Below are 13942 nucleotides of genomic sequence, written 5' to 3'. Positions count from 1 at the left end.
ATACCATTTCCTATTGGCCTGTAGTACCAATTTGCTAGCAAAGCATTGGAATGTTTAAATACAGCAAGTATTTATTAATAATTTATTTATGAATGATTCCACTAACTTCAGGGGAGTACTTAGTTTATGAAGTCAAATGCCGCAGAATTGAACAGCTGGCCACTTAGGTTTTCTAATTAATGTTTTAAATACTTCTGTACAACTTCAGAATATGATAGTGTTCTTTTTATCAGAATGGAAAGTCAATTCATTCATCTTAGAGGAGGATGCTCATGCCATGAGGATGCTCAGAGGTCTGGAGCACCTCTCCTATGAAGAAGGGCTGAGGGAGATGGGCTCGTTCAGCCTGAAGGCTCTGGGGAACCTCACTGCAGCCTTCCAGTACTTGAAGGGAGCTTATAAACAGGAGAGGAACCAACTTTTTATATGGGCAGATAGTGATAGGACAAGGCAGTGGCTTTAAACTGAAAAAGAGGAGATTGAGCTTAGCCATGAGGAGGAAATTCTTCACTCAGAGAGCAGTGAGGCACTGGCACAGCTCCCCAGAGAGGCTGTGGGTGCCCGGAGGCGTTCAGAGCCAGGTTGTTGGGCACCTGCTCTGGTGGGAGGTGTCCCTACCCATGGTGTGAGAGCTGGGAACAGAAGATCTTCCAGGCCTGCTCCGTCCCACACCATTTTGTGGTTCTGTCATCCTGAACAATCAGCACCTTGTTTATGGGGCTTGCTGCCTATTCATACCTAAGAAGTGATGCTGCTAAAATTCGTATTTGTGCCTACTTTATTATAAAACTGTAGGTGTAGCTGCAGTAAAGAGATACAGGGCTTTCAGATGGACTGAATTTAGAAGCAGAATTTCAAAATTATTAGCAATTTTGTTTGTTCTGTTTTTTTTTGTTTTTGTTTTTGTTTTGTTTTGTTTTTTTGTTTTTTTGTTTTTTTTCTGTGTACTCTGGAAAAGTGTAGAATTGAACCCTAGGACAATTTCCTTGTGCTTACTGAAAGGGCACATGAGATTCACCCTTTTCCCCACCTGCCCCAACTCAAAGCACAGGCTGGGTGAACCACGTCAGTTCAGCTGGTCTTTAGAAAAAGCTGGCAGAAATTTTTAGAAATATTCCCTCTAACCTGTATTTTAGATGAGTCATTTGTTCCCTTTGAGTTCATACTGCTCAGGGAAGCCAAGTACCTGAGTATTTCTGGCACTGATGGAATTATCATCTGCATATCACTTTTTTCCCCATGTGGGAAGTATATTTACTTAATTGGGAACCAAAACAAAATCCTCACCTTTCTGTCTTGCAGAAATACAATACAAATAGGAAACACTTCAAGGGAAACATTTGCAAAAAACTTGTGTACAGATAAGACATAAGAATCCATCAAATTATTTCATGTTACAAATACTTGAAAGTAGTAATTATTTCTTGACAACATTTAAGTCAAAATTATTTGGACTGGGGAATACTTGTTCAGAATCATGTAGTAAGCTGCACCTAGTGAAGATATTTATGTCTCACAACTATGACCTGTGTATTTTATGTGTGGAATTTATGTCTACTTTTAGTGAAACTTTTCACAGGAATTAATGCAACTGTGTCTTACGCTAGAGCTCAAAAATAGACACCACTTTCTGTATGCACTGTTACTTCTTAATTATCTCACTCACCTACTGTAGAGCAACGTAGCTTCACATGTCCCAGCTGAATACCATTTTGCTGGAGATAGCTGATAAATACAAGTTCTTAATTAATTAAAAAAACAAACAAGCAAACAAAAAAAAACTCTTAGTTGCTTAGGCTAATAAAGAATTCCCATTTCCAGGCATAAAAAAATGTGAAAAGCACCAGACAAAACAAAAAGTTATCAGAAACGCCACTTTTTTTTCTTCTTCCCCACAGATCTCTCATAGAAAAACAAAGAAGCCCATATAATGGGCTTAACGTTCAGTGCCATTTATACTAAAAGTATCTGTGCTGACAGTGTTCTGAGTGGTGCTGTGCCAGGGAAAATCACCATTATACCCTAACTGAACCCCCTGTGTATATATAAGCTGTACCTCCTGGCAGTGCATGAGTGCACAAGCCCACTAACTGGCAGTATGAAGAGAAAGTCACTCTGCTTAACGCTTGTCCAAAGTCAGGGCAGAATATGACACCTAAAAGTGGAGTTTAAATTCTTGCACAGCACTTTATATCACAGTTTTTGCAAGATAAAAATCTGCGTTAGGGTTTTGGCAGTCTGACTCTCGTTTCTGAAATCACAGACTTTAATGGAAACATAAAGTTTGTACACAAAACAACATCTGGAAACAGCTAAATTGGAGCAAGCTTTGGTAGAATTGGATTATTTAGAATAATCATCACAACGTTAACAACGAGTCACTCAGGATTCACATCCCAACATTTGTAGCAAAACAAAAGTTATCTTTAACCATATCAGATTACAAATAAAGACAAAAATAGTGCTGATCATTTACTCTTCCACATAGAACACATGACCCATAGTCAGACCAGTCTCCTAAATATCAAGTCAGTGTTGTAGGCACACGTTTTTATATTTCACCTCAACAAATCCAGATGACATTTTCTTGGTATGGGTTCATTAACAGCAGAGTAATAGACCACTTTTACTGTGCAAGTGTTGCTCACTCATAACTTTTGAGATAATTGGTTTACTTGGAGCTATGTCATGGCAGTGTTCTGTGCATGGCAGTGTATCCAATTCTGAGCTGAGAGGAGGACTCCAACCCACTGAACATGACTGCAAACAAAATCTCTTTAATTCAGACTAAAAATTCCTATACAGTCCAAATGGAACTCGTAAAAGGAACTGTGATTGTACAAGGTCATACGTTTTAACATTAGTAAGATGTATATGATGGAAAATAAATCGTGTCAGATGCACACTCTTGATTGCCATCGGCCTATACAGCATATCTTGTATTAAACTTATCTCCATTGTGCTAAAGGTAAGAGCAATTAAGACTAATAAAACAAACTCTCTTCTCATTAAGACAAGACAATACATTTTACAAGACTTCAAATGTTCAATCTCAAGTGCTCTACTGAGTTACTTAATGTTTGCTTCTAAACCAAGATACAGGCTTCATTAGTGCCAACATCACTGTAACCCTTCTCATCTGATAGCAAGATCAGTAGCTTGGGAGCGTATTTCCCCCCTCCCTTCCATATATTTGTGCTTCCTACTTAGATCAAGTGGTCGTATGCAAACAGCCACTATAAAAGTAGCAGTTCAAGTACATTTTCCCATCCAATAAGGTTGTAAAACAGGATGGTTAATCTAAAAAACTGTGAGAATGAAGTGCAGAGCCATTTGCAGTAAGAAGTTGGCAAATGGAACCCTATGCGAAGTGGCAATCTAAAAAGAAGTACTGGAACTACAACTCTTATCCAGCTTGATATGCTTTCTGAAAGGGGAAATCACCAATTATAGCTTTCATCATTAATAACACACTTTAAAAACTACCAATAAAAGTTTGCCAATCTAAAGGTTGTTGACTGTACAAAGAACGAGCCAATGGACTTTCCATTCTTTGCATGTTTGTTCCCCTCATGAGTCCATTACCTTTCACAAAGAAAATTTTAGCTATCAAACTTGTCCACAAATTTTGCCGCTGAGTGTGAAACCATCCAGTTAGCATAAACACTATCATTTGCATATCTTGAAAACACAGAGTTAGTGCCATCGAATCTTGTGAGTGGAACGGGACTCTCCTCAGGCCAGTTCGGGTATGACATGCCTAAAAATGAAAACAGATAATTTTTTCTGCACTGAAGAACCATAACTTCATGTGCAGACAGTAAGGCCCTTGGCAAAACTCCCTTCAATATTTTAAGCCAGTCCACTGGATTTTGTCCCAAATCAATTCGTGTAAATGATGTTTCAAAATCCCTGAAGCATAAATTCAGATGTAGACAAAATCCTGAAAAAAATAAAGTGCTTTCTTGATAAAAAAAAAAAAGGTGCGCATGCACACGTGCATAGTAAAAGCTAATAATTTTTCTTCTGATAAGACTCCAGCTTTTCCATAAATTTCTTTTTTAGTGATCGTGTAGCAATATATTGCTTTGCCAGAGAAAGTTCTTGCTGTACAGGAAGTGCTCCGAGAATTGATAAACCTATTTGGGACAGGATCCAAAGTTCATTCCAATGATAGATTATTTCCACTTACTTAAACAGTTACCTTTCCTTTGGCTTGAATGAGATTTTGGAGATACTCTCATCCCCTCAGCAGGGATCTCCTGCTTAATTTTAGAAAATCCCAGGAGCACAACTTTGTCAAGTCCAACAAAGTCCTGAGCACTCGTCTTGATTCAGCGTTTAAGCATGTATTTCAAGAATGTCATTATTTGCACTGAGTCCATAATGCTCCTCAGGTGAGGCACAAGGGACCACCACATTGGAAACAGAGTGCTTAGCACCGTGTTGACCCCGCAGTGCAAGGAGACACCTACACCAGGGTCGAGATTGGCAAAAACAGAAATCTGCTTGTTGCTTATTATGCATTCAGCATCTGCCATCAATCTCAGTGGCAGATTTTTCTGTTACTGCGTTCTTTTTACAATCTGGCCACTGAGTGAATGTCCCAAAGTGAACGTGAGCTGGGAGAAACCTATTAAAGAAAATTACAGCTGGGGTATGCATTAATAATAGGCCCAAAGCCAGGTATATATGGTAAGTTTTAAGCTTTTCAAAAGTCATACCACTTGAAGAATGATTTTAAAAAATCTATAATGCGAGTATATGTCTAAAAACGTGTAGAATATTTAATCAGGAGACAAAATGTAGGAGTTTTGGCAAGAACCATTTTTACTGTCCATCTCACCATCACAATATGAAAGCATATGTTCTTTTTAAAAACACTTGCTACATCCTTCAATCATAATTTAATACCAACATTTGCATAATAAACCAAAGGACGTGAAAACAGCTGAGTTCTTTCAAAATGCCCATTATCAATTCACTTTTCAAAGGACTTTACATGTTGAGTTAGTCTGTATATAATAATTATATACAGCATTTGTACCTTCCGTATATAGTACTCTGATTTCTATGACACGTTAAATAGACATTGCAGCTTACGGATCCAGAATGCGTTAACAGCAGCTGAAATTTAGAAATCCATCTTGATAAAGTAAAAAACACTGCAGATGGGTTTTATCATTTAGCTGTGACAAAAAGTGATATAAAAAAAAGTCTATTGCTTAAATCAGAGGTGCAGAATCTAACATACTTGAAATGTTCTTAGTTCCCTCCCAAACAGGATAGTTGAATTAGATACTCATCAGCATTTTATATTTCCCCTGAGAATACTTCCCTGATCTTTATATTTTATTGTATGATATCTAGTCATTTTACTTATTTTCACATCCTTTTAAAAATGTTTATTTTAAACACAGCTGCAAAATGACTAAAGGATGATCCTGATGCAAACTTTGACATTTACCAAAAGAAAAACAAACAAACAAACAAACAAAAAAGCCCAAAAGAAGCTTCCAAGCAAATTTTGATTGGCTTCGTTCAGACAAGAAACACTGTAATGGGGTTACAGAGTCTGACAACAGTGCAGAAGAGAAATCTTTTTTTTTTTTTTTTTTTTTTTTTGTGTTGCTAGAATCTAGTAAATGCATGTGAAATTCTACCATAGAGTTTGTTTTCAATCCATGTGGAAGGAAGGGTTCGAGGGAGGGGAGCATTATTACAGTCCACGAGAGGTGTCTCCTCTTCTGAGAGCCCATCATCATAAAGCAAGGAATCAGAAGGGGTGGAAGCCGCAAGATCTAAGTAGTCCTAAGAAATGAATGCATAAAAAGCTGGGTTAAAGTAAATGGCAGTCTTGTTGCTTGGGTGTAAAGGCTACACATGCACCTCTGATAGTACTCCTACACCAGGCTAGGCTCTCCTTTTCTGCAAGTATGGCACCTTTATGTATTTCCCTTACTTAATTCAGCTCAACAGTAGCAGAACCAATAAGCCTATGGGCTGCTATGCATTATATATGTCTGTGTCCTATTCACATATATGCTAGAAAGAGAGGTACTCAGGTAACCTCATCATTTTACAAAACCTATTACATGATTACACAGAAAATTAGAGCTGTGTAAGTATTGCCAAATAAAGCTTTCGCTGCTCTAAAAGCAATTATTTAGATTAACCAGAAAACTTTACTGGTTTATACCCATGCCTCTGAACATACAACAAATACAATTTTTCCTTTCAAAACTTTTTTTTTCCTTCGAAAATTTACTGAATATTAACTTTAAAAAGATAAAGCTATCCAAATTTGTAAATTGATTTTGTTTTTTATTTTTCTCCATTTGCAAGGGCAAGAGAAAAATGACTAAATTTTTTTCTAGCTCTGTTTTGGATTGGCTTTGCTTTTAATTATGCTGAACAAGCCAGGAAATTTGCCAGCCTATACAGTCCAGCTTTGTCATTAGACATGGAGATCGTAAGGCTGAAGTTACCAAAGCCATTCTATGAGGTAGAACTACTTTCAAAAGTCTGGATGCATTTGAAAGAAATTAGGCATTTAAATGCTTTAAAACTTGCTGAAGAGTAATTATTAGTATTAAGAAAAAAGCAGATCATTAATTCTGTACATTCGAACTTAGATGATCAGAAAAGGTTACAGAACCTCATGCTTGCTCACACTTACCCTACTCTTCACCATCATTTTCTCTAGCTCCTTGCTGATCTCAGCAAATGTTGGTCTTTTATCTGGTTCTTGCTTCCAGCAGCGCAGCATCAGGTTGTACCTGTGATCCGCCACAAAATGAAAAAAAATTATTTGTAAGTGGGTCAGGATTCTGCTCAAATCATTTAAATACAGCTCTAACATGAAGGCTACTCAATTTACATCAATCTCTTTATGCTGTGTTTTCTGTTAAATATTCTCTTGAATTAACAACTGACATCACAAGAATGGGCTTCTATTTTCGTGAGCATTTATGAATTTAAATGACCTTCTCAGAGGACTATCTCACATGTAGGCAGCATGGCAGACTGCAAATTAATTTTGCTTACATATGACTTGGAAGACATTTGTATATAATCTCAAAATATGGAAAAGAGCTTTTATGTCAAAAAGCTGAATTTCACTGCCAATGCACTGCCGTGGAAGGGAAGAGGTGGTTTAGCTGTACACAGAAGGCTGAGATTGTCCTCACAGAAACAAATTCTCCAAAACGTTTATCTTCTTCACTTGTTTAAATACTTAACTTTGTCTATAAACTTTGCTTCAAGGTGAAGCCTTTAGGATATACCATACCTAAGACTACTGGTACAAATTAACACTCTTTTGATGGCTTCTATTATTGTTATTTTGTCATCTATTTTTATTCTAGGATTCAGAAGCGTAACTCTCCAACCCAATCTGCCATTCCTGTTTTCAAGGCTAAGCAATCCAGTTAGGAAACTGTTCAAATTGAGGAAGTAATTGGCTACAAGAGCTACAGTAAGCTCTTGAAGAACACTCTGTTTTTTCCCTCATTCATGATCTTTCTCTTACTTGACGACTCTTACTTGGATAAGGCAGAGAATGCATTTTAAGAAAATGATTCCTCAAAGGGCTCTAAAAGATTGTCAGAAAAAATTCTGAGTAAACCCCAAATATCTAAACTAGTCAGAAAACCACGGCTTGAATAGAAAAAAAAAACTTCAGACATGGTCAGCTTGCCTAACCTAAGCATCATCAATGTTGTAATATATATTGGAGAAAAGAGGTCTTATTCCCTGCTGAGATGGGACAAATAAACAAAAAATACTTGTTGGAGGATATTTGCAAGTGAAACTTGTAAACTTATTCTGCCCCTAATTTAGAAACCCTTAATAGTTTTTCACCATGTACAGTATACAGACAAAAATGATAATTATTATACTGTATTTTCTTAGCCCAGATGTGACCAAAGCATCCTTCATATTAAAAATAAGTCCAGGGAAACACCATAGTGATTACAGGCTGTTAATTGTCTAAAAAGTCCTAAGCCTGACCAGCAAGCCAAACATAAAATCATGTCTCGTGTCCAAATGCTGTGGAAGAAGCTGGAAGAGTAGATATTTCACACTGAGTGTTTTAATAAATAAACAGATAACAGCACAAATTGTCTCCAAACAGAAAAGGAATTATGCTGGGCTAACCAAGTCACAGAAAATGTATGTCTTCAAGGGTAAAGATTCCGGGGTGTCTTTTCTCCTGTGTAATGCCAAGACAATGAATAAAAACAGGACAATAACAACTGTGGACAGAACATCCATGTTTTTGCAAAAATGCACCAAAACCAAACCCATTTTATTCAGTGTTTCAGCTATCCATGAAATTCTCATTCTCACTCCAAGCTTGAATATTCAAATGTATTTGCTAAGAATACTCAAATTGTTTTCATTGACTGGCAAAATGTGTTATTCAGTAGCCCACAAATATTTTGGATGTAGCTGCAGGCATTCGGCTGATAATTCTTCTCCTGTTCATTTCATTACATTCTTTTGAGTAGTACTTATTTTGATTCTACTTCTGAGACAGACAGAAAAATATTTCTGTGGTATTTATTCAAACTTCTTATTTACTTATTCAGAAGTATTATTTATTTTATTTACTTTTTCAACTCCAGGAATGTTTTCTGAAACTAATCAAATCAAAAACTACTTACATTTCTTCACTGCAGTTTTCTGGTCTCTCCATTCTATAGCCTGTTTTTAGGAGGTTAAAAAGTCTTTCAGGAGCAATACCTGGGTAGGGATTGCCTCCCAAAGTTACAATCTCCCAGAGCAGAACTCCGAACGACCACCTGGAAAAGAAAAAAACAAGCAGTAATAAATTTCAAGAGCCTGGTTTGGCTCTCACCAATAAATATCTTTCGAGTGTTCTGAGAACCCAAGACATTGGGTCTGTGTACTGCTTCTGGAGGTGCCTCTATTTCCATTGCCTATGCCCAAATTAAAACTTGTAGTCTCCATCAAATACAACTGTCTAAATTTATCATTTACCAAGGGACTGGTTTGCCATCTTAAATAGGAGGTTGTATTTCTCTATATGCATAACGCGGTTATTTCAGTCATGAGCTGCACCTTTGATGTCAGCTGCTCTGTGAGATCATGAAAGCAAATGAAATAATCTATCATGAAAATATCAAATGGCTAAAATACAATATAACACAGAACAGAAAACACAGGAAGCTCTTTTCTGAAATGAACAGAAAGAATGGTGAATTTTTTATCCTGCTTTATTGATGACCTCAAAGGCAAAAAACAAAAAGATATTTTTGCAGCGAGTTGAGAATATTTAGATTAAATTAGTCCGCCTTGGAGGACAAGGCAAGAAAAGAGAGGCAGAAATATCTTTTCTTCCTTTACTGGAAGCTTATTCCAGTCGCAAAAAAAAAAAAAAAAGCTACAGATTGCTGGAATCTGCTTGACCAAGAGAACTTGCCAAAACTTGGATGTTCTAAATGAAGGATGCCAGCCAAAAGCGTCTCTCACTTCAAAAGGATACTCAATGGGATGCGCCTGGAAGCAAAATTACATACAGTTGATGACAAATATTTGCTTTTGTCCTCTCACTGTTGGGTAATTTTTGTGCTAGCTCCACTTTTAAAAAGATTTTATGAAGGGTTACAGGCCTAATTCCAAGCCTAAGGGAAATGCAGCAGCACAACTCACCTCTTTCCAACTGCTGTCCAGCTCTTCTGCTCTGACATGTCAGAGAAAAACAGTGACCCAAAAGTATGGTAATGATATCAAAATGAGGGGGGAAGCCAAATGACCTGTTTTACACAGTCCTAAATGGTGTGCAGCAGCTTTTTTCCCTGATGCCATTAATTGAATTCATTTTTAATCGCCCTGCACATTCTTGAAAGCTAATGAATATTCATAACATTTTGATATATTTTATTAATTCGCTGCCTCACGCCCTTGTTAAAGTCAATTCTGCTCTGCCTTCAGGTTGTAATACTGCACATTATTAACTCAAATAAACTTGGTAGTCTGGCAGATTTTTCAAGTCCACCTCTTCTGCTAAAGTGAAATTATTCAGGATGTGAAAGGAGGGATCAGATGAGCAATTTCTTCATTAACTCAAGTTGTTTAGAATAAACAACTAGAATAAAACACAACAGAATTCTGCAATGTTTTCAAGTTGTTATACAAACTAAGTAGTGTGGGAAGAAAAATGGGAGACTAAAAAAATTCCCTTTCTAATGATGAATAAAAATAATGATCGGAAAAGAAAAAATTAATGTGAACAGGCAGACAGCAAACTAGCTCTCCAATGATGTCACTGACCTCTGAATGAAAAAGAGATTTTGTAAATGCTGGCAAGTGATACTGTTATTAAGTACAGCTAACCACTGACTGCACAGAAAGGCTTTAGAAGGGGGAAACTGGAAAACAGAAGTATAGAGCGTGAGAAAAAAACAGCACACTGGAATGGCTGCTGACTATATTAATACATGGTCAACTAAAATATAATTGCATCACCACAAACAGTAAGGAGTATTTCCATAGAGCGTGATTCTCTAACACTAAAAGTAGCCCACAGGAAGGGGCTGGACCTGTGAGATCTTCCAGCTCAACCTTTTTGTGGTTCTGCACGATTCCGTGAATAGCAGTGGATCAATCAACAATTCACAAAGAGGCAGACACGTGGCAACACCAACCGTTCTGCCCCTAAAGCTGCTCTGCAGAGTGTAATATTAATTTAAATATATACATATGCTATGACTTTTTTTAATTTTAAAAGTTCTCTGGGAAAACTCATTGTAGAGAAACAGGTTAGCATAACAGATAATATGAGCAGGAAAAAAAACCAAAACAAAACAAGAAAAACCTTTAGACAGGCCTAATTCAAAGCGACATTCTCCCAAGGGTTGCACCTACTTTTTTCTTTTTTTAATCCAAATGAAAAAAAAAAAAAAAAATAGAAATACTTGGCAAATTCATTTTGTAGGGAATTTTCCAGTTGAGCAAAATACTTTATTTCACTTAAACTTTTATGAGCTGCAGAGAAATGAGTAAAAGGTGAATAAAAAGTAAATATTGAAAGGTTCCTATTTGCAGATACCGCTGTCATCCAAGTGGTTTCCTCCACAGTGAAATGTCATTGAGATCAGAATGTTTTATACTGTTTGAGTTCAATGAAAATAGTGCATTAGTCAAGATTGTCTTTCAAGGGGTGTTTGGAAGATATCCAAAATGCTACCTGGCAGAATATCAGGAGCAACTACTGCTGCTTTTGCAATCCCTTGGAGACTTTTTCTCCTAAATAAGTAACACTTTGTTTTACAGTGTCTGCCTGCAGTCTGGTCACAACCACTATTCATCCCAGGGAGAAAGAATATGAAAGGATGTGATTCTAAGTTAAATGTGTACAAACACTCCTCTGTTAGGCTGTTTCCTCATCAGACAGTGAGAACAGCCTAGCTGTGGTAGTTCTGCAGCCTTGCCATCAGCAGTGAGGAAGGAGCACATCTTCAGGAATTTAGTTTCCCCAGTGATGCAAATGAGCTTGCCTCTTGGCACTGGAACCAGACTGCTCTCCTGAAGTGTAAGTTGGCTGCCATTAAAATTAATTGGAATTATGTCACTGATTTGAATAGGAGTGAAGTCAGATTTAACACCTCTCCCTATTGATCCTGTATCTGCTGGTTGCTGTTAAATACAAGCGATGAATGAGAACTGGGCATGGTGGGTTCAACTGTTGTCACTGACAACTAAGATCAGTAATTTTTGTCTACATCTTCAAAGCCAATCATCTCACACGCACAGCTGCAACCCCTGCTGAGTATGGCAGGAATTAAACACCTAAGTAACTTTTATAATTTTTCCTCAGATTTAATTAAATGGCAAAAATACAAAATAAAACATATCAATGACAGCATGTGGGGCCATGCAGGCTGCGTTCTGTCTCTGTTTAAGCATTAAGAACTTTGACTACCACGTACATTATTGTTACTTCCTCCCCTATCTCCTTAAACAAATGCATGAACTATAAAGAATCACAGAATTTACACTTACACGTCACTTTGTGTTGTATAGATATGATCAAATAGGGATTCTATGGCCATCCATTTAACAGGTATCCGACCCTAAAAAAAAATACATATATACATATATATATTACTGGTCAGAGATTCATGCTTCTAAGTGGAACACCAACATATTAACTACTTTTTTCAAACCTGTAACAGATATTCTATTCATGCTCTAAACATTTCCAAGGGACAGAATGATTTAGCATTACGTAAGAAAATGTGAAGAGAATAACTGTAAGAATTTTGTAAAATCACTGAATTTCATCCTTCACACAAGCTGACAGATGATCTGTTAAGCTCTGTAGTGATGAGCATCTCTGAAGCAAAGAGAAAATAGGCTTTCATTACATGACCATCCCAAGAAATAAACTGCATTTACTTAAAATACCAAACAACCAGTCCATAGAACACATGCATCAGAACAGCTAACTGCATGTGGCAAAGCCCTTTCTATGCATGATCACATCTTCAAAAGGTCATTTTCATTACAACTTATTTTGACTTAAGGAAACATTCGCACAAACAGCACTGTTAACTGAAAAAGAAAAAAAAGCCAACCACATACCAGGAAAAGCTAAATATAAAATGTGCAGTATTTACAGAAGTATTTTCATTATATGATACAACTTCCACATGCAAAAATTTCTGTTGGCAACTCTTCCATATTGAGTCATAGCGGGAACAGAACCAACACTACTGATCTTATAAACAGTCAGTAGAAAGCAGCTTTAGCAATCTAACATCACAGTCTGGCCTCGGTGTGACATGTAAATGCTGTTCTGCTGATGTCAATGGCAGTATGCAAACATGAAAAAAGCAAGACTTGGATTGCTGTATTTGACAATATTTTCATTTTTTAAATTTTTTTAAGAATAAACAATGGCAAGTTTTAATTAATCATCTTCATCTCAAAACTATCAATCCCAACTTTTTTTTTGTTTGTTTGTTTTTTCAGAAGCAATGATGGGATTCAACAAGAGGACTTCATCATGTTTCCAACAAATTTCTTTTCCAAAGTCTTACAGTGGATTTCCAACAAATTCGTCTACCAAAATCCTACAGGGGCAGCAGTATGATGATATGATTAGATGATACGATGATGTGGTAGATGCTCTGTTCCTGGAGGCATTCCAGGTCAGGCTGCACAGGACTCTGAGCATCTTGACTGAGATATGGGTGCCCCTGTTCATTGGAGTGGAGTTGGACTAGATGGCCTCTAAGGGTCCTTTCCAACTCAAACAGTTCTGTGATACTATGCTATATGGTATGCTGAGTGCTGCTGTGTGCACTGCAAGCAGACAGAACTGTATCTAGACACTTGATCATCATTTGCAATGGCAGGCAAAATAAAACTGCTTTAAATAATCTTTGACAGGAAGCATTAGCAGATTCCATAGTCTGTGACCTACCATGCTGATTAAGATTTGGTATCTTTCATATGTTTAAAAGAATTTCTAGCAGGAGTTTTGCTTCAAGTCATCCATATAAATGTGATAATTCCCAAAAATAAGACTTAGTAGAAATTGAATGTAGTTTTTAAAACCGTGGCTTTGGTTTGAGTTTCTTTGTTCATATTTTTACTTAGGAAGAGGGAGAAAAAATGGCAGATTTGTTAATTTCTTCTTTTCAAGCAGTGTGATGAGGAACTGGATAAATGAGAAGGCCCACCTCATTTAAAAATGGGCTGTGCTCTATCTGCAAATAGGTTAATGAGCACATCTCCTGCAATGTAAAAGGGTGGCATTGTTTTACATTTGCTGACACAGACTACTTTTATGTGTCCTGCCCATGTAAAATCTCTAGCAGTAGGAAAAAGAAATGATTGCGTACAGAGCATTTGGCAGGAAAAAGGGAAGGGAAGGGAAGGGAAGGGAAGGGAAGGGAAGGGAAGGGAA

At 37.0% G+C, this 13942-nt stretch overlaps 1 protein-coding gene across 1 annotated transcript in view; it reads right to left on the bottom strand.

Moving 5' to 3' along the window:
- Positions 1–2308: 2308 nt before the first annotated feature.
- RET (ret proto-oncogene) overlaps positions 2309–13942 on the bottom strand; it is an 87145-nt gene continuing 75511 nt past the window's right edge. The window contains exons 16-20 of the mRNA XM_042863513.1: positions 12031–12101; positions 8670–8807; positions 6680–6779; positions 5664–5811; positions 2309–3760 (exon numbers count right to left, since the gene is read on the bottom strand). Coding sequence (XP_042719447.1) covers positions 3603–3760; positions 5664–5811; positions 6680–6779; positions 8670–8807; positions 12031–12101 — 615 coding nt within the window. The 3' untranslated portion in view covers positions 2309–3602. The remainder of the gene's footprint in view (positions 3761–5663; positions 5812–6679; positions 6780–8669; positions 8808–12030; positions 12102–13942) is intronic.

The sequence above is a fragment of the Lagopus leucura genome, unplaced genomic scaffold (assembly GCF_019238085.1).
Source record: "Lagopus leucura isolate 7727_CA_CO unplaced genomic scaffold, USGS_WTPT01 Super-Scaffold_739, whole genome shotgun sequence".
Classification (NCBI taxonomy): Eukaryota; Metazoa; Chordata; class Aves; order Galliformes; family Phasianidae; genus Lagopus; species Lagopus leucura.
Note: the sequence above shows the minus strand (reverse complement) of the source record. Positions and strands in the feature narration are given on the sequence as shown.